Below are 25685 nucleotides of genomic sequence, written 5' to 3' on the forward strand. Positions count from 1 at the left end.
GTTCCAATGTTAATTTTGTCTTGGGAGATTTGTCATAATGGCAAGGTCTTCGACTGTGTATAGTATATCAGGGCGTCCTCGAGTTGGTCGTTTATTTGCTGTACCCTCGCGCGTCCTTTCGAAAACTACTAATCATAACCGCCGTGTGAAAAATTGACTATGCGTGGAAAATATTTACGCTCCGCTCATCGACAGCGCATATACAGGTGCGTTGACCAATTTAGATTAATGGACGCCCCACTTTCGGAAGTTCGCTGACTGAAAAAATGTTTCTGGCTCATCCTGAACGAGTTTCTGCACTTTTCACGGTCATGTCAGGAAAAATATTCTTTGAACGTTACTCCCTCTGTCATTATCACCGGTGTGAGTAACCCAGCAGTGGATATTCTTGATTACATAAACCTGTCCTTGCTTATTCTTGTCATTTCTCAACTATGAAATTAATCCTTAATGCGAGATTCGTGGCGTGATTCTGGTACGAACCCAGGACTTTTTGAGTGAATCACGTCCAATTTCATAACAATATATGTTTCATTCCTCCAAATACCGTATATGATTCGTGACCTCGCGTAATGTATTGTCTTGTCACACTTTGTAGAGTGGTTTTCTTTCCGTATATCGTCTTACCTTTGTATCCATTAGCATCGATTCTCTATTTTGTTTCTCTCGATGATTGATTGAAACGTTCGAGATCAAAAGTTTGGGTGCGTCAGCACTTGGGGTATTTGCATCTATCACATAATCCGGCGCCCAGTCCCTTATCACAATTATAATCAACACGTATCTCTGAGGACTAAATTATCCTTATCTGGTTAAAACCTGAGGCTGTAAAGGGTTACTCAACACATATGTGGACAAAACACAGCCTTACAGACGAGTATACAGGCCGTAGGTCCAGTCACCAGACCCTCGTAGGCCTGGAAGATGGCAGTTACTGGGGTGTACTACGTGGAAGTGAGGTTGACATTTGGGTGCCTGCTACGATGGTCACCCCCTCCCCCCCCCCCTTCCGTAAAAAGGAAGTTTTTATAAACTGAACATTAGTTGAACTTCTTTTTATAAAAATGTTGAGAACATTCTCGCACAGAAACCACCTATTCTCCCAGTCAATACTTGCTCCAGTGGTAAGCACATTTGATTGATATAATGTTAGTTTATTTTACATCGCTTTTCTTCCACTTTTGGCTAATCGCGACAATGAGGTGATGCTGATGAGATGCATGAGGGGACAATCACAAACCTATATGAACGACACAACACACGAGCTCCACAGAGCTGTGGAACCAGACGCCAGAACCTCGTTAGTCTGAAAACGTGGTGATCAAGAAAAACTAAATATGCTGACCAAGGCAGTAATTTATTTTATTAAAAACATAAACTAAACGTAACGTTTCAACCTTCTAGCAAGGTCTTCTTCAGACTCTGTATCAAGTACAAAAGTAACAAGATACAAAAACAGGGCATTATATATACACAAACATTACTCTGCTAGAAAGTCCCATAACAACTTTCTAATAGTCTGGAGGGAGTAATGTTTTGTATAATGCCCTGTTTTTGTATCTTGTTACTTTTGTACTTGATACAGAGTCTGAAGAAGACCTTGTTAGAAGGTTGAAACGTTACGTTTAGTTTATGTTTTTAATAAAATAAATTACTGCCTTGGTCAGCATATTTAGTTTTTGATAATCATGGAAACAAGGCTTAATGGTGTTATAAGTGGTGATCAAGTGTTCGCATGTGAATGAAAAATAGCAACTTCTTAGCAACCCACATGGTTTATATATAAATCCAGACTTGTAAGGCGCTCGACTCACACCTCTCTCTCTGTCTATGTTGACAAGTCGAATGCAACTCTGTAAGGGCAAGGAAACATCCTACGACTGCAATCCAGGATCATGAATCTGCCACCAATTCAGGAAACGCCCTGTATAATGATGCTGATACATTTTCCTCCGCCTGCACTTTGCATTGCTCAAGACCACAGAGGAACCAGCGAAAGACAGCGATTAATCATGCGACCGGGTTCGACAATGCACGCAGGAAGGTCGCACGTGGTGCATGCGGCCTTGGATGGGTGCATTAATGGTGACGAAGAGCCACATCCAGAAACGTTAAGTAGCGCTTCATGTAGTTGGAAAAGCTTAAGAGGCGGCAAAGCGGGTGCACGTTGAAGAGGAACGCACACCACAATTTGGGAGGAAATGATGTTGCAAAGCGAAAGGAAAAAAGCATATTACGGTTGTAAAAATTTAGCGTCATGCTTACTACTTTTTCTAAAAATACTTACTCTGAAAGGCATAATTGATATATTGCATGTTCTTTCTTTTTTTAATTATCATTGTGCGGGAGGGAATAGATTTAATGATCCCGCATTCTCTCAGCTAGCCTTCGCGGCGGAATGGAAGACGGTGAGTGATCCAAGGTTCAAAATCCGACTAGGCCATTCATCCACAAAATAGACGTAAAATTCCTTAAAATTCAAATAGGAAATGCGCCCCTGTAAAATGATTGATTGATTTGGTGTATTTTACTTCGCTTTTTTTGCCAATTTTGACTAATCGCGAAGATGAGGATGAGTGATGATATGATGAAACTGATAAAGAGATATTCACAAAGAACAACCATTCCCAATCCTTGCGTCGTAGCGCGTTGTGATAACCACACCTCCACGGAGGTCGGCTATAACACGACACGGGGCCTTTCCTAATTATTAAGTTATGTTAGGTGAAGTGGTTTTTAAACAAGGTAGGGCTATTTCTAGATTATAAAACTTACTTGCACTTCACCCCTGACTGAACATAAAGAACATGTTTCATACTGAAGAGAGACAGATTGTGTGGGCTCCCACGATGGCGTAGTTGCTTTCTTATCAAGGGGTCCCGTTTTTATTTTATTTCGCATTTCTGCCACTTTTGGCTAATCGCGAAGATGAGGATGAGCGATGATATGATGAAATTGATGAAGGGACACTCACAAACTCTCATGCTCAGGCCGTGATTCAATAGGTGTTCGATACCCAGTAGAGGCACATAGTGGTTCGGATCCCACTTTAAACTGTAGGTCCAGTCTCGAGTTAAGCGGGCTTAGATTTCCATTAAATTCAGATATTGAATGTGGAAATAGTGATAGAGGTGCAAGTGAGTAAAGTTCACTGCACTGGATATAGGAAGACCATGCTACTTGCCACGTGCGAGTGTGGAAAAAAACTAGCTTTCTTCGAATGAACGAAACGGTGAATTATTTTATTGCTTCCTTTAATAAAATGAACCGCGCTGCTCCATAATGCCAAATGGGTATCGGGAAGGGGGAAGAGCGGAGAACGATTCAGCAACCTTCGTGAATCACAGTTGCCATATAAAATAGGGGAAGAGTTAGAGAGGGGGAGTTCGCAACATCGACCCTGAAGTAAAGGCCCTCGCAACGAGCTTACAACCTGGTCGTCCTTGCAGGAAATGAGAGAGAGACATTCAGCTGTTTAGGCCTGCAGAAGAGCGAAGGTTGCGGCCTTACCGGCAACACAAAACCCTCGGCTAGGGTATGAATTTGCACGAAACAACAAGGTAATGATTCACGGTTGCCTTTTTGCATCTCTGCCCTCTCCTTCGGCGTCGTGGAGGGGATTGAGGGGGTGGGAGGAGGCCCGGTCGGTGCATTTTCACCTCACCGGGAACTGTTGCTGCAGCTCTTCCGTTTCTGGTTGCCGTAAAGCACTCTCTCGCTGGCGGACTGCCCGGGGCACCGACTTGCCAGACTGGCGCTCGCAGAAGGAGGCACGTGACTTGGCGAGTTAACAGCCTTCCTGCGGGGCAAGTACTTCGTTCTTGCATGTTTCGTTTTCGAAAAAGGCTGCAAAGTTTCTTCCGAGTCCGTTTTAAACTGAAATGCGCATCATGGAAATGTGCACCGACGAGAATTCAACCCTGGACCCGTTAGTTGCGGCAATCAAGAGGTATCGGGCATTGCTGCCCATGCCCCCCACCCCTCGGCCAATGACGCGTTCCCCCAGATCATGTCATCATTCCATAAAGTATTTAATTACGATATTGTCTACTGAAAGTCATCTTTCTTAGCTTCACAGAACCCTGTGCTTCCTTGACTTCATCTAATGAATTAATTATGGTGCACATAAGGTTCAGTCACCGGGAATTTTCGGCCTGTGCATAGGGCCGGTGGCAACCTACCATCGTGAGGAAATTGGGGAGCTCCGAGTGAGTGAGCGTAATCCGGTCGCGAAGTCCTACAACGGCTGGGGGTTGGTCGGGCCGACCACCCGTCGCCCTAGTCTGGCTGCAGATCTCCACGCCCCCCTGGTGGCCCTTGTGGGAGGGAGGCCAGCAGTCGGTAGGTAAGCCAAGGCCCAATATTGGGCTGTAACGCTATAGGGTTACTTTTTAAGGTGTAAACAGTTTTACATATATTGTTGAAACATATATAAATGTTGAATTTTATATTGATTTAAGGAAACCTTTGAGGCTAACTTTCCCCGTACAATTTATGATTTTTAAAATCGTATATTTGCTTTCTTTGCCTATAATTGATTAATTTTCAACTTCGGTAAATCTTCCAGTCTTGGGTTTCCCCTTAAATAATTAGCTTTGAAAATGTCCCACGATCCTACAGAAATGGTTTTACAAATAAATTCTTATTCTGAAAGTCCCGAACGAAACGACACTCTAGGCCTCGTCCCGTTCTCTCCTCGATTTTCAAACGGAGCGACGGAGCAATTTCTATTTCGATTATTTTACCTCTTGCCTTAGTCGCGACGGTGAGGATAAATTATGAACTGGCTGATGGGACAAACGCATTGGACCTCCGGCTTTGTAGCGCTTTAAGCTGACCACTCCACTAGGGAAACAGGCAGTAAGATTACAGCAAAAGAAAGGTAGCATTTTATTTTCATTCTTTCTATTATAATTTCTTTTGTCGTGCTTCTATTGACCAAGCCCATGCGGTTAATCAGAGAACAACACATGTTACATCTCCTCGGGCCACAAAGAAAGGCCGCACCTGCGTTTAAACTCCGTCTTACTTTCCTCTTAAGTTCAGACATGCAAAATTCCGCCCTAGACATGCCACCAGAGCATTTCCATGTACCAGGAAACCCCAACCGATGCATACAATGCATGCTTTTTTGGAATCTTTGCATTGGCCAGGCAGGTCAACGACCCACCAGTGCTTTTCATTCTCCGAGCATTGCGTCTTTCCTTACAGGACAGGGGGAAACGAAAGGCGCACCTGGCTGGCGATTTCATCTACACTGGGTCTTTCATGCTTCCAAATACCTTTCACCTAATTGTACCTGAGAGCAATGTCTTTCTTTCATGGAAGTAGAATATAAACAGGACCCAGACCGCTCAGGCGTTCCCTCCTTTTATACATGCAAGGAGTATTTTTTTTATAAGTCCCCCCCTCCCCTAATTACCCCCTCGCTCAAGGTAGGCGTTATTGCGTCTTTCTTACCTGTGCCTCATTAAAAGTAAGTTAGATATGGCTGGCTTCCTGAACAAATGTGGAATTGTAGCATTTGAAAATCATTCCAATACGTTCTTTTAAAGCCAGAAAGTATATTTTGACTATTTTTTCGCTGCTGTAGAAAAACACCGAATTAGTGGGGTTTGATGTCGTGTGGTGCATGGCCTCATGTGTATCGAAATCATACTTGTTACTCTGCTTGTATTCTCTTTTCTGCCAGTGACGCCTTATGCTGACGATGATGATAAGATAAAACTGATGAATCGACACTCACAGGCAGTTTCGATTGATTAATTAGATATATTTTACTTCGCATTTCTGCCACTTTTGGCTAATCGCGAAGATGAGGATGTGTGATGATGAAGGGACACTACTAAGAACACACCCATGCCTAGGCCGGGATTCGAACCCGTGACCTCTGGCGTCATAGCGCGCTGTGATAACCACTCCTCCACGGGGGCCTCCCCCATGGCGCAGTGGTTTCTTCATTGCCTTGTAATCAAGGGGTTTCGGGTTCGATACCCGGTGGAGGCACAAGTCGTTCGGATCCCACTTTAAACTGTAGGTCCAGTCCTGATTAGCCTTACTGTGCATAAAGTGGACTTAAAACACCAACTCAAACCACTCCGCCACGGAGGCCGAACCAGAGATCGTTGGTGGCAAGATCTTATGGCGATAACTGAATGATTGTGCCTTTGGAAATTGAAATTAAACGGAAATGTGTGGGTGGTGGTGGTGGTGGGAGCGCTATGAAAAGAAGTTGTAGGTGCCGTAGGTGTGTTGTTTTGTCAGCAGGCACTTTAAAGACATTCCCACATAACGGAAACTCGCGTATCATGCATGTTTTGTATTTCCTTTTGTTCGATTCTATTTTCAGTTGCAGTTTTCAGACACTTTTTAACCTCATGTTCAACACGCTTTTATGCTTTATATTTATTTTCGTCACTGAACTCAGTAGAAATGCATTCCCGCACTTCTACATGAGCATCTCAATGAAATATACACTTGTGTTTGTTGTCGCAAGGCATGTAACAGGTGGCGCAAAAGTCATCATCCTATTTGAACTAACCTTTATGTTGACATCTTGTTGTTTATATCAGTAGTGTTTTGTCAGTTATATAGAAGATACTCACAAATTTATTGTGTGCGAAAATGAATAAGTATACCCCACATACAGCCCGCGAAACATTAGCTCTTTTGCGTGACACTTTTCCGGGCAGAATAATATCCCGTTTTGGTGATTTGCCATGGCCGGCCAGGTCCCCCGATTTGTTCGCTACAGATTTTTCCCTTTGGGGATATTTGAAGTCATTGGTTTATGTGAATACGCCAGAGACGTTACAGCAACTAATGGACAATATTCAGCATGAAATTGAAAACATTTCCCCGCAGATTCTTTCCAACACCACCAACGCAATAAAAAGAGCCCAAATTTGCATCAATTCGAATGGTGGTCATTTATTGGATGTTTTCTTTAAAAATTGAGGACATAAAACTTACAAGTATCAATAAAAGTTTAACACAAAAAAAACTACTTTGTTTAATATAAAACCCAAGCTACAGGGTAAGAAAATCAGGTGATGATTTTGGCGCCACCTTGTACTTGACGCAATGGCCAATATTCTTATCATACTGTCTCTGGAGAAAGGCTGTCAGTACGACATATATGAAACAAACATCCAACATTACAGGAATGTGCTTTCAAAAAGTGGATATCCGAAAAAGTTGTTTCCTTGTACTTCCTGGACAAGTACGATTACACCTCATTAGCTACTTCTGGTGCACAAGGGCACACGCCACGGAAAACGAAAGTGAGATGAAAATTGATCGCTTCCACTTGCATTCCTTTGAAAGGTGAATCTGTACTGTAAGGTCAACCTTGGACCTCAACTTGCCCAAAACGGCGGATGTATTGGTTATCGCCTCTCCTCTCCTTAAGTACCCTTGAAGTAAGAATTCTGTTACGGTCACTTCCTGTCTCTCAAAGGCACCTGCTGTAGGACCTTGGCAGTGCGAAGTTCTCCAAATATTCCAAAATGTAGAGGAAATTACAAAAAGAGCACAGTGTCCTCGACTGAATTCGTCTTACTTAGGTCAGAGAAGTGGTTGGCTTTGAGAGACTTCTAGAAACTGGACTTGCTGTATGTGTGTGTGCGAGAAAGAACTCGCCGTACCTCATGTTAATTCATCAACCACCATTAGCTTCCTGTTGCGCCAGGTTGTGTTGCGTCTTAACAGTTGCCTAGCTACGTTTTCCCCTTTCTATTTGGCCTCTTTGTGTTCTATGCACAATGAAAGACGAACGAAGAACAGATTCATCCAGTAGAACTCATACTGGTTCTTTTAAAGAACTGCTTACACCAGTAAACAAGATATAAACCTCAACGATTCACGCAGTTGCAATCTTCCTTAACTCAGATTAATTTATGTGCTATACCCTCAGCGACTTGTCTTTATTTATTTATTTAGAAATTATACCACTATACCATTTAGAACTTTAGAGCATTGTGACAGAACAAGTAATTGAAGAAAAATACGAAATATAGACATACGAGCTCAAATCTAGAAGATGAAAAATACAACAGGTAACCAGCATGCATACCAAATGTTTCAATTTGGTCACATTCAGTGGCGAAGATATAGTACAAGCAATGCAAGCACTGCTTGCACAATTAAAATATTATTTAATGTACTTAACGTTGAGTGCATTATTTATTTTCTATCGCACTCGATTTCGCGAAATTTTACGACCGCAAATTCTCTCCGCAGCCCGTTGGCAAGCAGCAACCTCTCTGCTTGCAGCCACTGTGAGGGAAACCAACGCTTCTCAAGTATCATATGGCGAAGGGTAGATGCTGGTGAAACGGTCCCCAAACCACTAATAAAAGCTCTGCTTTTCGGAGCTTTTCGGCTTCTCGAAAACACCCGAGCCAAGCAGAAAGCAGACACTACTATCAGAAAACATAGAAGTGTTAACATGATCTCGAAGATGGATATTTGCTTTATTATAAACACAGAATTATTGAAATAAATTAATATAACTGTTCCAAATTCCATGTAGATAAACTTTAAAGCATTACTTTGAGTTTCAAGATTTGTAAAACGTGTCAATAATGTCGACGTTCAGGGATTAAGACAAACATGGTGTTCCGGCATTGGGGAGCGCTGGAATCTGCAGAACAGCTGGCTGTTGTCCGCTTCACACTTCTCTTGTCTCAAATTACAACGCACGCCAGGGTTGACAACTACCAAATAATTTACACTATATTTATCGTAAGTTTTCATACAAACAATGAACTGATGTTTTTTTTCGATAAAACGTATGTAAAAAAAAAAGCAATGAAACTCTCTTCTGAGACCTGCAAATAGCAAAAACGTTAAGTCATAAATGCTATCCAACTCGAAATATTATTTTTATTAATATAATACATTATTAAAAAGAAAAAACAGCGCATGTTCTTCCTATTGTAATGGCCTATTATTCGAAAGCTTAATTAATTTTAAGCTTCAAGTCAGTTCTATTACTCCCCCGTGAACATTAAATTTTTACAACGAGGTTGACATCACTTTTCTGTTAGGTTCTGAGCTTTTCGGAATATTTTCCATTTATGTGGGAAGAACGAGTGGTTGAAGTGAGTGTTCTCTTTAGTGAAACAAACATGAATATTTCAAATTTCGTACGGGAAGCTGTAAGTAATAGCAAGTATTTTATTATCAATAACGTAACAAGAATTTTGAACTTAGCAGTATGGCCGTTGAGAGAGGAGTTCATGGATATATTATTATTATTTAAAATGTCCTTTCTTTCCTAGAAAAACTGGGGCAATGGACTGTATAATTTACATACCCCCCCCCCCCCCATTTTTCGGAGTACTGCATTGCTTTCCTTCCTCTTAAGACCACGCTTCGCTACTGGTCACATTACATGATTTATATTAACAGTTTTACGATGAATATATGACTGGCGTATACGGGGCAAGCTGATAGGGCTACATCCCCTCCCGAAAATTTCTCAAATGAAGCAGCAAGACCAAAGTGGTAAAGGAAACTCTCCTTAAAATGACCCCCGAGTACCATTTTTGTCTTTGAACAACTTTTAAAACTAAGGTTACAAACGGTAATTGCGAAATATTTAATACTGTATACCGCTCCTTAGTTAAGTGATGTCCACGTTTACAATTCCAGCTCCCTCCGAAAAAAATCCTGCGTAGTCTAGTGATTATATGTATATGTGGGGGGGGGGGGGTGATATTTTTTATTTGTCTCTGGAACAGGAGGAGAGTTGTCCCCGCCAGAGCAATTATCCTCTCTTCCAAGCATGCTCATAGAGAGTGAAAAGAAGAAATGAAGATAGGACACTTTTCAATGAAAATTTCCACTAATTATAATGATTGATTGAGTTGATTTATTTTACTTCGTTTTTCTGCCACTTTTGGCTAATCACGAAGATGAGGATGAGTGATGATATGATGAAATTGATGAAGGGACACACAAGGAACACCCAGGCAGGGATTCGAACCCAGGACCTCTGGCATCGTAGCACTCATTTAATTACAAAATACGTACAGTATGTACTCCCTACTAAAAAAGTACCAATTCGCCGTTCATTCATTGAACAATCACAGGAATAAAATACACGTTTTATTATTGTGTGTGCAAATGGCCTACAGGTTTACTTAATTTCCCCGGACACTATATATTGTCCACTTATGAACCCTTGCCTGAAACTAAAGCTTGTAGTAACACTTGAAATAATTACACAATTGGAATAACAAGTTCAAAGCTTTTGATGTACTGTTTTCAGTAAAGGAAAGTGGGTGAAGGAATGATCATCCATTTTCTGACCTCACCAGTGTAACTCACCCTGACGTGCAGTCTCCTGTCCACGCACTTCTTGAGCATCCCCAGCGGCCCTTCCGTGCAGTTCTCCATCCTCGTCAGAACGTTCCTCGCCACGAACGGCTTCGCTGGGATCGGCACTGGAAGAATACGGCAGTATCAGCGGCTTCTCTTAAGCAACTTAACTATTACTAGTATCTGACAGCTTGGCTGAATTCTAGCATGGAGTTTAAGAAAGCTTTGAGACCTAAGCGACAATCGTTACTTAGAAACGAACTTAAGAAATAAATGCAACGTTTCGTAACGGGAGGAGCCGCGGTGGTCTAGACGGTAGGGCGTCTGACTGCCACGCAGAATTCCCAGGTTCGATCTAAGGTCCGCACAAAATGGCTCTGGGGTTCACCAAGCCTCAACCGGGACGGTCAAGGCGGCCAGAGCGTGGTGCTGACCAGATCACCTCCAAAATAGCTTAGATTTATACTATAAATTTATTTATTATAGAGAAATGATGCCTCAGAACATGGGTCCATTGAGGTATACATGTATACTATTTTGTGTATTATAGGGATATTGTCAGATACATAAATTATCTTGGAGTCACCAATTCACAGTAGAGACTAACTCCTCACTCTTTTCTCGCGAGGCCCTACCTTCACATCTGTCCTATATGTGAGGTACAGTGTAATGTGCACGGGGAACTTTACCATTTACGAAGATGCACATGCCGCTTCGGAACGATTTGTTGGTACAAACTGGAGGGAAAGTGTTGTTCCGGCGTATGCAGTTCGTGGTCGTGTGTCTTGTCGCTTCGGTCCGAAAGCTCTCCAATGTAAACAGAAACCTTCACCAGTAGAAACGACAACCGAATATCTTGTGACTGATACAAGCCAGAATATTGGTAGCCTGTGGTAGTTTACGGTCTGTAACTTGTCTCCGCCTGAGGTCTCCCTTATCGCACAGCACTTATACAACCTTGCGTTCTGACGTCACTAGAGACTGATTTTATTTTTAGGCTACATGCCCAAGTTGTTAGGTTAGACTAGCTAGGTTAAGTTCTCTTAGCATAAATAATAAATTTGCAATGTATTTATGGTAATAGAACCAAACCTAACACACCTAACCTAACTTGGACATTCAGCCTAAAAATAAAACCAGTCTCTAGTGACGTCAGAACGCCAGGTTGTATAAGTGCTGTGCGATAAGGAAGACCCCTCTGCCTGGTTGAGCAAGAACTACACTTTATGCACAGCCAAGACATCCGGAAGGGGATGCCAGCCCCCCACCCGCCAGGAAAATTACTGTTAACCTAAAATTATATATTTCATACATAAAATTTCAGTCAGAGTAATTTATGTATATTATTACAAGCGCGCTGCACGAACATGGAATGTTTTTTCAGGGGCAGTACTATTATGGGGGAAAATATGCCTGGTTTGCCTCCCTGAAAAAAAAAAAAACCTCGCTTGCTCCTTACTGGAGAAAATTCTGCGGACGTCCAAGTGCATAGCTTAATAATGGATTACAAGGGAATGGTAAATCCTTGAAATGTCTTGGACTGAAGTTTTTATCTTCCTTTCGGCGGTCCTACAGCCTCAACTTTTATCCTAAGCAAGGAAACTGTTGTCTTCTGATTTTTACATGTTTTTACAGTTACAGATAAGGTCCTTTGCCCTAACAGTCGTTTTAGCAACGACAGATAAGGGCCAATGTCTCTCTTTTGCGTGTCACGTGATAACAGAGCTTGTGATGCGTCTATTGTAAATTTAAGCTAATAATTCTCTGGAAGTAAAAGTTGCATCTTTTTCTCGCATAAACAGTAAGTTTGCGTATCCTTTTATATCCTTCTGTAAAAGATTTGATTCGAACAAATATTGTATCTCAAAACACAACTCAAAATTATATAATTTACAAAAGCCGACCTCCGTGGTGTACTGGTTACCACAGCGCACTACGACGCCAGAAGTCTCGGGTTCGAATCTCGGCCTGGGCTTGGAGGTTCTTTGTGAGTGTCTCTTGTAGGGATGGACGATATGTCGCTGACACGATATTTTTTTCAATATCGCGACATATCGTCTGGACGATATACCGTCCAACACTAGTCCCTTCATCAACTTCCATCATATCATAACTCGTCCTCATCGTCGCAAGCCAAAAGTGTCAGAAATGCGACGCTAAATAACAAAATCAAATAAACTAATTTACAAAAAGAAGGAATGTATCTGTAAGGTACAGGTTGAGGCCAGGACTAATCCAATAACTTGCCTCAAGGTATCAATTGTCAGCCGCTTCTTTAAAATGCCAACGTTGAAGTATACTGCAATTGAAATTTGTAAATAATGCACTGCAACGCCTTGTGCGTGTATATATACGGAAATAACGGTAAGAATGCTAATTGAATGTTGCACTTGAAACGCTGCACAATATGCCTTCATTCCAGATCAGGTGCAGCGCATTTACAGACGACCTTCATAAATTCACACGACCCGCATTATCAGCCATTTTTTTTAACCTCAAGGACTTGGTTTTCACTTGCTGCATTAGCTGTAACTTCCTCTTTGGAATGAACGTACAAAGGAGCTCTTCAGCTCATTATAACAGGCGTTCGCCGGTTCAAGGGTGTTAATGAAAGCATGAAATTGTCAATTTCCACAATGCTAGTTTACGATCAGCAGGGAGGCACTTTATAGCTTATTTCGCGTGATTAAAACAAAGATAGTGTAAAAAGACCTACTATTAAGACTTATGAAGGATATGGTGGTAAGGCCCCATTCGTATTTAATATTTCGGTCGCACGGGAATGCCAAATGCCCTTATGTGCCTCTATGATTTATTTATGTACAGATACGCCAATTACGTAGAGCGAAACGTTTCTGTTGATTGGCTCGTTCCACACGTATTAGTGTTGCCCACGGGACGAGACGGGACAGGCTTTTAAAAATTCGAGACGAGACGAGATTGACCATGTGTCATAAGACAAACGAATATTTTCGAGACGAGACAGGATTTCCACGAGACGAGACAGGCCAAAGTCTCGTCTCGTGGGCAACACTAACACGTATCGCCTGTCGCTTCGGTGTGAATTCTCCCTAAGAGACACACATTGCTTGTCGCTACGGTCTGAAAGCTCCAGGTCGGTTTGTACGAGCATTCCCTTCATCAATTTCATCATCACTTATTCTCATCGTCGTGATTACATGAAGTGGCAGAAAAGCAACGCTAAATAACAAAAATCAAAACATGATTATCCACAGGTGCGTATTGCTAAAGCACGCTTACACAGGGGCAATTCTCACCCGGGACCATTCGGGAATAGGACCTAGGATTTTCCTCCTGATTGCCAGACGTTCTACAGGCTGAACCACTGCGACTCTTGTGAGGCAGAGTAGCAATACCATTCTCTTGAATCAAAGACAGGTTTCCAGCTTAAAACGTACACAAAATTACAACACGGCCGAATTCTTCACATCAGTTATTTACATCATGCGAGATATTTTCAGGGTCTAGCCGAAACTACTCGTAAATTACGTCACGAAGAGAAGAAATATTCTTTTAAATATGATTCCGATCGCCACAGCCGTGTTAGCCAGCAAGGCCGTGGCCATTACCATGTTGCATTTCAAGGAAGACAATTTCATTGCGGAATATAGTTTTTGCGCTGGGGTTAACCGCAGCCTTGAAAAGACGGCGAAAGAATAATTACTTTTATATGTCTCCCCGGAATTCGAACCTCCACCCGTGACTCAGAAATTCCACGTGCCAACACATGAAGACTTGAATTCCCAGTTAAGTACTTGAAATTTCGTTCCCTGTCTCGTCCTTAATCTGGAGGCCATAAGAAATTTTTCATCATTAGCATTTCACATTCTGACGAGTGTTTTTCCTTGTTTCAAAGAGAGTTCGGGACAAACGAACTGATTTGGAATGAATGAGTTAAATTTTTTGGATGCGTAGGCACGTATGGCCTTTTTGCACACTTCAAAGTATACGAGTATAACATTCTCTTATCTAAAACCCTTACCTTAGAGTTGAAAAAGGGGTGTAAAGAGCCGCCCGAAAGAAGTTACAAGTGTATGGTTGTAGAGACCTGCAAAGGACAGACACAACACATTTAAAATGTAAAGTTAGCGTAAAAACTTCCTCAGTGTTAGCACAGGGCGCTACGAAGACAGGGGTCTCGGGTTCGAATCCCGGTGCGCATGGGTGTTCTCTGGGAGTGTCCCTTCATCAATTTCATCATATCATCACTCATCCTCATCTTCGAAATTGGCAGAAAAGCGAAGTAAAATAAACCTAATCAATCAATCACTCGGCATCGTTCCATGGCAATGTTGCCAGCGAGTGCGTAATTCTGCGCTTACTGGAAACCTGAATTGGTTTTGTTGGGGATTGGTACATACATGTCTTGTGCCAGTACAAGGAGTAGTGGTATGGTAAGAAAACAAATCCATAGTCGCCAGAGCTTCGTTAGCACACTCCCCCACCTTCCAGTGTGTTTATTCGAGATTTTTTAAGTCCACCTTATTCACAGATAAGCTAGTTGGGACTGGACCTACAGTTTAAAGTGAGATCCGAACCACTATGTGCCTCCACCGGGTATTGAACCCGGGACCCTTTGATTACAAGGCGACGACGTTGCTGCTACGCCATCGAGGAGGCCCTTTCCGTCGATGTATTTGTAGAAAAGAAATACTGTTATGGCAGAATGGATGACACCAAAGGAGTGAAATAACAGAACCACTGATGCCAAGATCTTATTTGGCTGGAATGATTGCAGAAGCTGGTAGAACGGGCAATAGCCCGCATAAGAGCTGTCAGTAAAACTGACTTAATTTCACTCAGGAAGACTTCCGTTGGAGTGGCGATTTCCATCAGTGCTTTTATGTGTCTTTCTCTATCAGTACCTTCGGATTTTCAGCGCTGAGTTCAGCACTGAAGCTTCAGTTGACGTAATCGCCTATTCCACCACTTAACGTTCGAATTTTCATCACAAATTGTTTCAAAATGGAGGCTACAGTTGCTCTTTTCTCTGCAGTTTCGGCTGTTGCTTCGGTTTTTATGGAAACATCGTTGTTGAATGAATTTAAATGAACAACTAAGGATAGTACGAAGGAAGAGGAAGATTTATTTCTATTTACAAGTGCAATGGCAGAACACACACATTTATTCTGTACATTTCCGGCCCGTAAATCACTTCCATCGTTCTCATCGGCGCCATTGTAGCTCATCGTTAGCAGACTACAATTACCCACAATTCCTAAACTCCACCGCTTGCACCAGTCCCTGTTTGTGGTGGAAGAGGTGGAATCTGATGGATTCAGCGCTGAATCCATCGGTGAATATCCGAATGAAAATGCTTAAGCGCTGAAGTCAGCGCTGAAAATCCGAATGTGCAGTATCAGAGTTACTAGTTCACGAAACTTGTCCAACACTCAAACGCGTGGTCTTCCACAGGGAATCGAACTACAAGACCAAGTGCGGTCCCGTAGTAGTGACTTTAGGATCTTGGCAAGGGCTCGGTATCGCATTGGAATTTATTTGCCGATACCGACAAATACTTTTCCGGTATTTTGGTCTTTCATGAGGTCCGCAAAAATACCACGCAGCACTTTAGCGGAGTCATATAATTTCAAAATTATGCCAAATTCTGTTTACTTTTATTTTGCACTAGTTTCGTGTGAAAAATACTTTTGTGATATTCCTATGTGATTTTTGAATATTTTAAAGCAAAAATATTGGTAAATTGATGCATTATACAAGGTGGCCACTCTAAGATCATGATAAAATTCAAGTATAATTCCCGCTTTTCAAAGAGAGCTTTCAAAAAAATTCAAGGGTCCAAGCAGACCAGATGTTTTCTCTACTTCAACCTCACGTATTACCGCCTCTCACCACACACACAAACACACACAAATATATTAACAATTTATATGGTCTGTGTGATTCCAATGTACCCAAAAATTCTAATTTAATTAAATGAAACTGTGAATCACGTACTATTTAAAATATTTAAAGTGCAGAGTTTACATTTGCCATTTCACATACTCCGACTCGAAAAATATCTGCAAACACAAGTCACAAATGTTACGGAATTTACTAATCTACGAAAAATTGTCAATTGTATGAGAATTTCAAACTAAAATTTACCTAATCAACTTCAAGACAGTAACGGATCTAGAAGCCGCAAAACACAGCAGTGCGGGGGGCCCGGAGGCAAGTAAGTCTTTAGGGGGCCCTCAGCCATTTGACATAGTAGAGGGTTCGTATATGTTTATGTAACAAATAAACGTAGTTACTCAGGGATGCAGAAACGAATACAATATATACAGGTAAAGTTAAAGTTTCCTGTTCATGTCACCGTGCCATGAAAAGACATGTAGAATATGTAGGGATAGGGCCCAATATATTTTCGATGTCGACAGTTTTGGAGGTGATGTGATGAGCACCATACTGAAGCCGCATTTACCCCCCCCCCCCCATCCCTCCCGCCCGGGCAACTTTTGATTTGAGGCTGGGTGGGCCTAGTGATTTTTTTTTATTTTTTTTCGGGGACAAAGTCGGGTTTCCCGCGTGGCAGTCAGACTAGAATGAAATCAGGCTAGAATTTCACGAGAAATGCAGTGGTGAAGGTTTCTTCTACCTATCTTTAATCAGGAAAAAGTTATGACTGCATGATTGTAACAAATGTATAATTTTCCAGGTGTGACAAAACTGTCATATATATATACACATTACCCCCTTCCCATTTATTTATTTAGTTGAAATCAATATGGCGGACGTCCGCTTGGTACAAACCAATGTGGTTCCCTTAGCCTAATCTGTTTCTATCATGACCAATTGCACCCAGCCTAACTCATTTACTTTCTATAGGGGGTGTTAAGGGACTTTTTATTCACCCTCTAGACCCTTACATATGACTTTGTCAACATGAGATCAAGAATTACACACACACACACATACATTATATATGTGTGGGGGTGTAAAGGAAGGTAGGTAGCAGTGGCGTACGCAAGGGGGGGGTTACCGGGTTTAAACCCCCCCCTTGAGCTCTTGAAATATTATGGAAAATGCTGTAGAAAAAATTAAAAATGGCTAATTTATCACAGTCAAAGATCTGCGACAGTAATAATAATAATAATAATAATAATAATAATAATAATAATAATAATAATAATTTGGATTATTATTCCCATGCAGCATGAAGAAAAACACAACATTCCAAACACAATCTAAGCGGCCGCAAAGTTCAATTTTGCAATTTTCTTTTGCAAAAAGTCGCGCAGTGACTCTTGCGAGAATTGTGAAAATTCCTTGCTTCGTCCTTATTGCAAACGTTCTTCCCGGTACTGATTTCACATCCCCTTGTGAACTCTCAAGTGATGCTGAGTCTACATCCACATCATTAAATAATGTCGAAGAAGTCTTTTGTGAATCACCTAGAAGGGATAAATGTGTTGGAATGTCTATAAACTTACTTTACAACGAAAACATAGACTCAGTGGAATTTAGCAACATGTATTCTCGCGCTTCATCATCACCCTGGGTGAGTTCCATGGGTAAAGGTAATGTAAATTCCCCCGTGTATATAGCACCGTGCCATGAAGTCACACATAGTGGTGTGGTGGGCCCCAAAGATTCTTGATCTCGAACTATTTTGCAGGTGATGTGATCAGCACCATGCTCCGGCAGCCTTCATCCCCCAAGGTTGCTCTCAGATACCCATAGGCTGGGTGCGGAGACAAGGCTGGATAAATTCCAACAAATTCCGGGAATCGAACCCGGATATCCCACGAAGTTGTCAGACTAGACCAGCGCGGCTCCTTGAATGAGTTTCATATTTCGATTATTTCAATAAATTTAATATATTTGCTTGTTTTTATGGATTTTCTTCACACTTAAAATGTCTCACTTATCATATACAAATAACCGTTGACTAGACAATTATTTTGAAACAAAAGAATTGTAATTTTGTTCTATTTCTTTCATAAATAGCAGCTGCATTAGTAGTAATTAAACTAATTAATTAATTATAAGAATTATTAATTAATTTATTATTATTATTAATTAATTAAAGTATAATAAAACAATGGTAATGTGAATTTGTAGAAAGTTTTCGAGATAACACCCCCCTTGATGAAATCCTGCGTACGCTACTGGGTAGATGTGTAGATATGGCACTTCTTCACGATAGACCTACCTTATCTTGCAATAATCGTTCGTCTGTCAGACAGATTGTTCTGCAAAGGACACTAACCAAGTAAGCGGATTGAGAGAATTGTGTTTATTTTCCACGCAGCTTCCTTTTTCCTTCCTCAATAAAAATAAAAACTAAACCCTGAAAAACTTTCCTCGGGGCACTTGTAAATGTATGAATTGATTTGAATTAATAAAAGTGGCACTTTTTAACGTCTACGGTGAAACATTCACGTAGAATTCACGCATAATTCCTGGAGCCAATAATTCACGTATAATTCCCGGAATTCAAGGAATTCCTGGTGACTGGCCACCCTGATATGATTAGAACGGAATACTTACACACTAATATTAATATTATTTTGAACAACTTTTAATTATTACAATTTCCTAGTATCGGTGGAAATCGATGAGGGTATCGCTTCAGCCCTAGTTTTGACAGTTTGAGAAACTAATAATTTGGCAATTTCGTTTATAGCAATACGTGACAGTGTTTTCGTTTATTATAGGAACTGTTCTGCATGCTAGCATTGAAGGGCGGACGGGATACGAAGGTGTTTTGCTGCTGGTGACAAGGCATGCAAAGGACACACAACTAAAAACTAGGCAAGTCCGTATTTCCTGGATTCGGCAACCTTCATCTTCTTCGCACTCAGGGTTGCCCGTGTATCGTGCGAAGATGGAAATGGAGGGCGGAAAACCGAGGTTTTAACCTCGGCCTCAAATCACCAGGCGCATTTCCGCTAAACCTTCTCTCTCGTTGTTAACCACGCATGCACATGCGATCGCAAACACGTAAAACTACAGGACAGTGTCTACTAGGCACGGAGGTATTGCATTGCATGCATTTTTGTAGCATGTGCCTCGGCATAAAATTAATTCTTACTTCCGGTTTATGATGAATACTGTTCGATTAACACATGCATAGGCGGACTGGGTTCGAGTCCTACAGGGAGAGAACTCTTTTCATACCTTCAAGTGTTTGAGCCAGTGTGGCAGTCTTCACCTTGGACGCAGTGGCGTAGGTAGGATTTTATTTCGGAGGCGTCTGGAATTGAAAAGATGGATAATACATACATGAACGTCTGGAAGGGGAACCACGCCCCCCCCCCCCCCCCCTAAGAAAATGAATGTCCACCTAAAAATTATATACGAGGGTTTCGACAACCTTTCGAAGGTTTGTCATAATCAGACAAGTTTTTGTAACATGTGCACATGTGTATGTCACAGGGTCAGACAGGTTTTTGTAACTTGTACATTAATACATGTGTATCTCACAGGGTTGCTTGGGTTTTCTTTGATGATTCCTACCAACAAAATATCCATAATGGATACTCTTTCAGTTGTATATAATAAAATTTTAATACATCCTTCGATTGTCGAATTATTACTGGGTTGCCATGACTTACTCCCCAACCGTCGTATTTCACACTATTTCATTTCAGTCACAGTAATTTATGTTAATTATTATAAGGGCGTTGAAGAAACATGATAATTTCTAACTGAAGCAGTGTTTTTTGAGGGGGCATCACTATTATGGAAAAAAATATGCCTCCTTTACCCACCCCCGTGGAAAAAATCCTGGGGACGTCCATGATTACTTAGCTACTGTTTATTTCGTAACAGCATTTAAAAGTTGCTGGAAAACAAGAATGGTAATAGGGGGTCATTTTAAGGGAGATTAAAATGTACAGCTTTCATTTCACTGAGTTCTTTACTACATTCATTTAAAAATTTTGTTTTTTCACAAAATTTCGGGAGGGCTGTAGCCCGTCAGTCCTTCCCCTGCGTACGCCAGGACCTTGGGGTCAGCCACAGCTGGATGCCGATTGGACCGATTCGATAGCTGACTGAGATCTGCTTCACAGATGCAGAATTAATGGGATGATGTTCTTTATTTCCTTTCAACTTTTACACTGCCATTGCTCACCTCTTACAATTGGATTTTAATTGTTTTACGTCATCTGTTTATCATTTCAAAGTCCGTTGACCGACATATATCATGTCGGCGATATATCGTCACGATATTTTAGCGATATATCGCCACAATATTTTGGCGATATATATCGTGGAGAATATATATCGTGATATCAAATTTCCGATATCGTCCACCCCTAGCCACAACGCGATGCTTTCCCAACTAAAAAAACCTGTCACATGCAGTCGCACACGTGAGCCAACCAACCAATCAGGTTCCGTTATTGGCTACTTGTTGATGTCGAATTGGTTCTTCCGCAGAAAAAAAAAAGTATTGGTGGCGCCAGAAGGATACGAGGGAAGGTTTTTAAGCTCCACACTGTACAGTAGGATCCATAACTATTACCAAGTAAATTGTCCATCATCATGTTTCTTCTCTTTATTTTAAAGAGCGAGAGCTTGAAGAATTGGAAAAAAAAAATGCCAAAGACGTTGCTGAACTCTGCACCAGCACGCTTAAAAATAGTCATTGAAAACACACAGGATGCAAGATAACAATTAATGAAAATAGTCATGGACAAATTGCCGAGCAATACTTGTGCATCCCTACTTTAGCCGGACAACATGTATTAAAAATCAAAACCCCAATAATAATCAGTAAATCATCAAATTAATTTTTTAAACATTGTAATAAAGTGATGAATACTCGGCCTGGGCAGACGTGTCCAAACTGTAGATGCACTTCGATTAGCCTTTGTGTAGTCCTAATACAATTACAGTTAAACCTCGTTAATCCTGACTAATAGGGGGGATAAGTTGACCGGTTTAACGAAAGTCCAGATTAATTTAAATAACCTAAAAGAACAGAAGAAAGTGCTTTAAAACTCCGTTTATAGCAACAAAACACGTTTATTATGGCGTATTTAAAAGGCATAGGCCTAAATACACTGTACAGTACAAAGTCTGCGGGAAACAGAATTTCATCAGTGGTTGACTGCCTTTTCTTTGGGAAGTTCTCTTGTTGACTTCTAGCCACATTTAAAACCGTGCATTCTGCTTTTTTCCCCCTTTTGCCTGTCCGGATTAAGCGAAGTTCAGCTTATCGGGGTCCGGATACTGTAGTGTATTTTACCATTCAAAGCATTCAGTTTTCATGAATTTATGACAGCCTGTCAGAGTTTGTCACAATACTGGCGTTATTGACAGCGATACAACGCACCCTGTATAAGTAGCTCCGAACTTCACTTCAAAATCCTGGTCCCGCCCACCCATACCTGGCTGTTCTTGTAGCTACAGCTTTGTTCCACCTTGTACTGTTGTAGAACAAGATAGAAAATGTGAGCAATGGATACAGCCAGTTTTGCATGTGAAGCTTCGGAACGAGTCACAACTCTCGAAGCAGCTAATCAACGAAGCAAGCCGCTGACGTCATCTCAACCCAGAACCTATCGCTAAGTCCCCTGTTTAGGCTCTACACGCCCGCTAGGCAGACTCGCGTAGTCCGCTAGAGATGTTCCGGAAGTAATTCGACTCTACTGATCCGTTTCCCACATGCTGTTTTACGTTATTTAGAACTTCTGCCTAATCACAAATAAATATTATATGCGTGGTTATCCTGGCATAACAGTACACATAAACACCAGTCATGAATGCATGGGGCAACTAATAATAGATCCCTTATTGCATATGTTTGTCTGTTTGTGGCGGCTTCAGGAACGCATGCATTAGAAAGTCGGAAATAATACATTTTGGCTAGTTTTAAAGAGAATGGAAAAACGGAGGGAACACAGAAAATTTACGATTGGTTAAAAATGCATGTTATCGAACTCTAAACAATAAATGTGGTTCAACTCTCACTGAGACCAATGCTAGAGTAGTCCTTGGATATAGTTTCAGTACTGCATACTGTGATTCAGGTAAGATGATGGCCTGAAGAAGAGCAATAATGTAGGAACGTTTTTTTTAAAACTGATTGCATTCAGGAGTTGGGAACAATCCTTCTGATGATGATTAATTGCATGAATATTCATTGTCTTAGTCCAATAATAAAAAAAATTGCTAAATTGACAAAACTTTCAGAATTGTGTAATTTTCATTTTAAGTTCATGTCATGTCAGGATTCTTGTTGGGAAACCTGATGGTAAGAGACCTGTAGGAAGGCCAATACGAAGATGGAGAGATAACGTTGAGATGGACCTAAAGGAAATCTGTAAGGATGGATAAGATTGAATTGATAGGGACAGATGGAAGGCTTGTGTTGCTGCAGACATAAACCTTCGGGTTTAAGAAGGCTGAACAGTTAGTTAGTTTTATGTCGTGCAGTGTCAAGCTAATCCAAAGTGCACCTACAGTTTAAAGTCAGATGCGAACCAACAAAAGGTGTCTCCTATCGGGAATCGAACTTGGAAGTATTTCTAGTCAAAAGTAACAAGTGACACGTCCTTTCCCATTGCACTAATATTTATTGCAATTACCTTTCTCGTTGTACAAATGTTTTTGTATTAATTTTGTTCAAAATGAAATGTTGTATGGCTTAATTGTAACCCTATGGAAATAATAAATAAATAATAATAATAATAATAATAATTACCTATCTCGTTGTACAAATGTTTATTGTTATTAATCTTAATCTCCGTTATTCATTTTATGATTCTTATCGTATTTAATATTTAAACCTATGACTGATAATGTGAGGATAATGACTGACCTTTATGTACATATCTTGTATGAGCTGTTTGTTGCCATCGGAATTACCATTGGTTTTTTTTTTTTTTTACTTTTAGTTCGGGCTTTTTGATTTTTAAAGAGTGGTCAAGTTGAATTATAAGAAGCTATTATTTCTTTGAGTGAAATGGATTTTATGCACATAACTATTTCCTTTGCTAAGAAGTAAAATATACTTCTTTTCCCTTAGTGAAAATTTGACTTTGATTTTTATTTGGCCAACGTACGAACAGGATATTATTACCCAATACCCTGAGATGCATCTCGTGAATGCTACGAGTCTTCATGTGATCATTTTTATTGTCTTTTAGTTAAATAATCATGTTCTTTTGACCGAAAGAACGTGTCACAAGGCATAACTTATATTCGAAGACGTAATTATTTGTGTGAAGTAAACCACGACAATCGAATAAGAAAACAAAAAAATAACACGATAATTATCCTGTGATTGTAATCGCCAGAGCTTCGTTAGCCTGCAACTTTTGCAGATTGTAAAGTACAATTGGCATTTAAGTATTCTTACAAACGAACTCCTTGCACCACAGTCTACTGAAAGATACAGTCTTCTGCTCAATGTTTCACTCCTCCAATACTGGAATAGGCTTTCCCCGATAGCACTTTTAACACAAGGAACAGTTTCAGCAAATATCGGTTGATATCCACCAAGTAGAGGTTTCTGCGCCATGTTGGCGAGGACTTGTCAAGGCTGGCCTTCCACTTCCCATTGCCCACAAACGACTCCTCGCGCACTTCCTGGATGCCTGGTGCAGCAGCGAAGTCGAAAGTGAACCGGTCGCTGACTGAATAATGAGCACTTAGGATTCCACGCTGCACCTTACGCTACCACTCGCTGCTGGAGAAGAGGGAAAAAAGTGGTACGCGTATTGGCATGTTTGGCGTCACGATCCAAAATAGAATGTTGGAGTTCCCAAATAATTTGTTTAGCAGAAGAAACAATTCGTTAATTCTAGAGGGACAGCGTTTTACCTTGCTTTCAAAGATAATTCTGTTCTAAGCGGTACATCGCACGTGTAAAACAGTTTTATACGTATCCTCTATTACTTCCGGGCAAACGAAAATAAACAGTTGCTGTTTTCAACTCAGTCCGCAAATCCGAAACATATTTGGCCCTTGAAACCGATATAATTTTGACTTGAAAGCAGATCCCGTGACAAATTATAATTTAATGGGCTGTAAAATAATCAAATTTGGTTCTGAAGGACTATGTGCCAAATTTTAACGCTGGTCTGAATGTGAAATTCCATCAAAATTTTATAGGGCATCACTTTTCAGGCTGTTAAGAGGATATATATTCATCACATCGAATGTTTGTAGCCGTAACAGGGACAAAAGTTTTTCATGTGCCTTTACTTATCGAAGTCCAGTAAACTTTGCGCTATCCATGTTGATTTTCAACACAGCCCTTTCATCCTCGGCTCAAACTTATTATTTCAGTTTCTGAACCTTGGAAGTGAATTGTCCACTTTATCCAGAGATAGGCTAATCGGGAATGGGCCTACAGATTGAAGTTGGATCCGAACCAGCGTGCAATGGGCCTTCACCGGGTATCGAACCCGGGACCCCTTGATTATTTATGAGCCTTGAGTCAAGTGGTATACAGTGAGTACGTTGTGCAATTTTGCAAATGTAAATAATAGCCTATTGCCAGCCAATGATGGCTTGTACTTACAACAGCATTTATGTGTGCATGGAAAGTGCTTCATTAGCAGTTTAATGTGTTACTGGAGACAAAAAAGGTATACATATTTCTGTCAAGTAACACATTTTGGGTTGTGTGAATCGATAAATCCACTTTTTCTAATACCCGTTTTTGCGTGCTATTTCTTTTAATTATTTCCTAGTTTTCAAAATTATACAGTGGCGGGCACCCCTACATAATTATTATCCCCAGCTGGAGTAAATGCGAGTATACACAGATGTTATCGTAACTTTCTTAAAAAACAAACCAGGTAAAAAAACCATAGCTATGCGCTGCATGTCGTCTTATTTATGTGGTTTTCATTTCCTGCTTAATCGACATTTTTAATTGTTACACGTCGTTTGGAATAAACTAATAATACTTAGACTTAATACTTTTTACGTGTTTCTCTTGTCTTTTATAAAATATTACATTACAGAATCCCATAAACAATTCACAATTTATTAATTAGAAATATATTTGTGGAAGTTTTTTAGATCATTGAGCATATTTTGGCGATTTCAGGCCATAAAAATCCTAGCTCTATTCATCATGAGGAAACGAACAAAAGAAATACCACTTGAAAAACAAGCCTTCGAAATAGCACCAATAAATGCATATCGTTCAAGTCAGAATAACATGATTGGTTGATTTGTTGTTTTAAGATCACTTTATGCACAGAGATTAATCGGGACCGGACCTACAGTTTAAATTGGGATCCGAACCATCGTGCCATGTGCCTCAACCGGGTCAGAGCCGGTCTCCGTGGCGGAGTGGTTAGTACATCGCGCTACGACGCCAGCTGTCTCGGCTTCGAATCCCGGCCTGCGCATGGTTGTTTGTG

At 40.8% G+C, this 25685-nt stretch overlaps 2 protein-coding genes across 8 annotated transcripts in view; one reads left to right on the top strand and one right to left on the bottom strand.

Annotated features, from left to right (window-relative positions):
• Positions 1–25685, top strand: part of Eip74EF (Ecdysone-induced protein E74) — a 776515-nt gene that overhangs the window by 203931 nt on the left and 546899 nt on the right. The gene's annotated exons all lie outside the window — the stretch shown is intronic.
• Positions 1–25685, bottom strand: part of Lsm11 (U6 snRNA-associated Sm-like protein LSm11) — a 65000-nt gene that overhangs the window by 19758 nt on the left and 19557 nt on the right. Inside the window, exon 3 of the mRNA XM_083120198.1 lies at positions 10336–10451. Coding sequence (XP_082976324.1) covers positions 10336–10451 — 116 coding nt within the window. The remainder of the gene's footprint in view (positions 1–10335; positions 10452–25685) is intronic.

Source organism: Lepisma saccharinum, chromosome 3 (genome assembly GCF_977018435.1).
Source record: "Lepisma saccharinum chromosome 3, izLepSacc3.1, whole genome shotgun sequence".
Lineage (NCBI taxonomy): Eukaryota > Metazoa > Arthropoda > Insecta > Zygentoma > Lepismatidae > Lepisma > Lepisma saccharinum.